Source organism: Gastrolobium bilobum, unplaced genomic scaffold, assembly GCF_033153095.1.
Source record: "Gastrolobium bilobum isolate Gb01-03AN ecotype WA unplaced genomic scaffold, APGP_CSIRO_Gbil_v1 utg41772, whole genome shotgun sequence".
Classification (NCBI taxonomy): domain Eukaryota; kingdom Viridiplantae; phylum Streptophyta; class Magnoliopsida; order Fabales; family Fabaceae; genus Gastrolobium; species Gastrolobium bilobum.
The window spans coordinates 140,852-142,601 of record NW_026895418.1 but is presented as its reverse complement, the minus strand read 5'-3'; the positions used below and the strand labels follow the sequence as shown (position 1 = coordinate 142,601).

At 37.8% G+C, this 1,750-nt stretch overlaps 1 protein-coding gene across 1 annotated transcript; it reads left to right on the top strand.

The window, feature by feature from the left end:
* Positions 1-791: 791 nt before the first annotated feature.
* LOC133310576 (large ribosomal subunit protein uL23-like) lies at positions 792-1,750 on the top strand (the record flags this gene model as incomplete). The annotated part of the gene is made up of 2 exons (XM_061511531.1): positions 792-1,155; positions 1,491-1,750. Coding segments are annotated over 2 exons (449 nt in total), but the record flags the coding sequence as incomplete, so codon positions are not given.

The following is a 1,750-nucleotide window of genomic DNA, read 5'->3' as shown; positions in this document are numbered from 1 at the left end:
GTTCCCTCAAGCTCGGCTCAGGGGCTTTTGTGCCGAAGTCAATCAACAAGATCCTGATCTTGGATCTTGGCAATACCTTAGCCAGAACTTCACCAGGTCAGGCAGCGCAGCGGAAAAATCAAAACGTAAACACAGGAGAGAGAGAGAAGAAGAACACAACCAGATTTAACGTGGGAAAACCTTCTTGAATTAAGAAGTAAAAACCCACGGGACCTAGTCCAGATCAAAAATCCACTATGAAAATAATGGTTACAAATAATTAGAATACACCAATGTGGTGGTTAACTCAACCTCTCCAACAATGGTGATAATCAAACTACCCTAGAGATGTTTCACTCAAACTCTCTCTAGAGATCTCTCAAATGCAAAGCATAAAGATTTACTCAAACAATCAAATAATTTTTCTCTCAAATTTGTTCTCTCAAATCTGACCTAGCCTCCACCCTCAACTAATGAGTATATATAGCGGAGGTGGAAAATTAGGGTTAGGGTTTTTAGGAAACCCCTCAAATGGGCTTGGGCTTAGCATTGAAGGAGGAAGCCCAACACTAAATTCCTAGGTTCACAAGCAGTTTTACTATGAGGCTTTGAGCTGGGATTGAAATTTAGTAACTCTGATTAGATGTATTTCTGTGTACAGTTAATGTCATTCCATCTGTGTGTATGGTTCATTCTTGCAGTGTTAAGTTAATCAATCATTTTTGTGCGTTGCATCAAAGATTATACTGTATAAAAAGTTGGATCTTGATTTTTCTTGTACGTAATGTGACGAGATCAAGGGTTTTGTGTAGTTGATAGTTCAAAGAAGACTGATCCAAAGGCGCAGGCCTTGAAAACTGCTAAGGCAGTCAAGTCAGGCGCTACCTTTAAGAAGAAGGCCAAAAAGATCCGAACATCTGTTACATTCCACCGGCCAAGGACTTTGAAAAAGGATAGGAACCCTAAATATCCCCGAATCAGTGCTCCACCAAGGAATAAGCTTGATCACTATCAGATTCTGAAATATCCCTTGACAACTGAGTCTGCAATGAAGAAGATTGAAGACAACAACACTTTGGTTTTCATTGTTGACTTACGAGCTGACAAGAAGAAGATCAAGGATGCAGTAAAAAAAATGTATGACATCCAGGCCAAGAAAGTAAACACCTTGATCAGGTGAGCCATTAATTAGTGATTATTTTTTAAGTTGTCTGGTAATTCATATTTGCTAATAATGGCAACGGTAGACCGGCAGTGAATTTGATATTGCAATCTCCTTTTCTAAGCTTTTATTATATTGATACATACATGCTTGCATGGCTACTGTTTTTGACAAGGGCTCATGTTGCGCATTGCACAGGGCAACATTGAAATGTGACACATTTTAAATGTATTTAACATAGTCCACTGTGACAATAACATGCAAATGGAACAACGAATTTATATGAAAAAGTTGCATGCTTACTTAAAACAGCTACTCTCTCTTTTTAATTTGAATTTTTCTGTTGCAGGCCTGATGGCACCAAGAAGGCATATGTCAGGTTGACACCTGATTATGATGCCTTGGATGTAGCAAACAAGATTGGGATTATCTAAGTAAGTTAATGCCGGGCTTCACCGAAGTTTGGTTTCTATTTAGATGTTAGTCTGTTTTATGGTGATTATTGATGGAGATTTTTGAAGCAACGTTAAGTTCTAAATTTTGCAGTTTATTATTTGGTGTATTTTAGCTTAATCGGAATTAAGTTTACTTTTGTTACAATTTCCAATT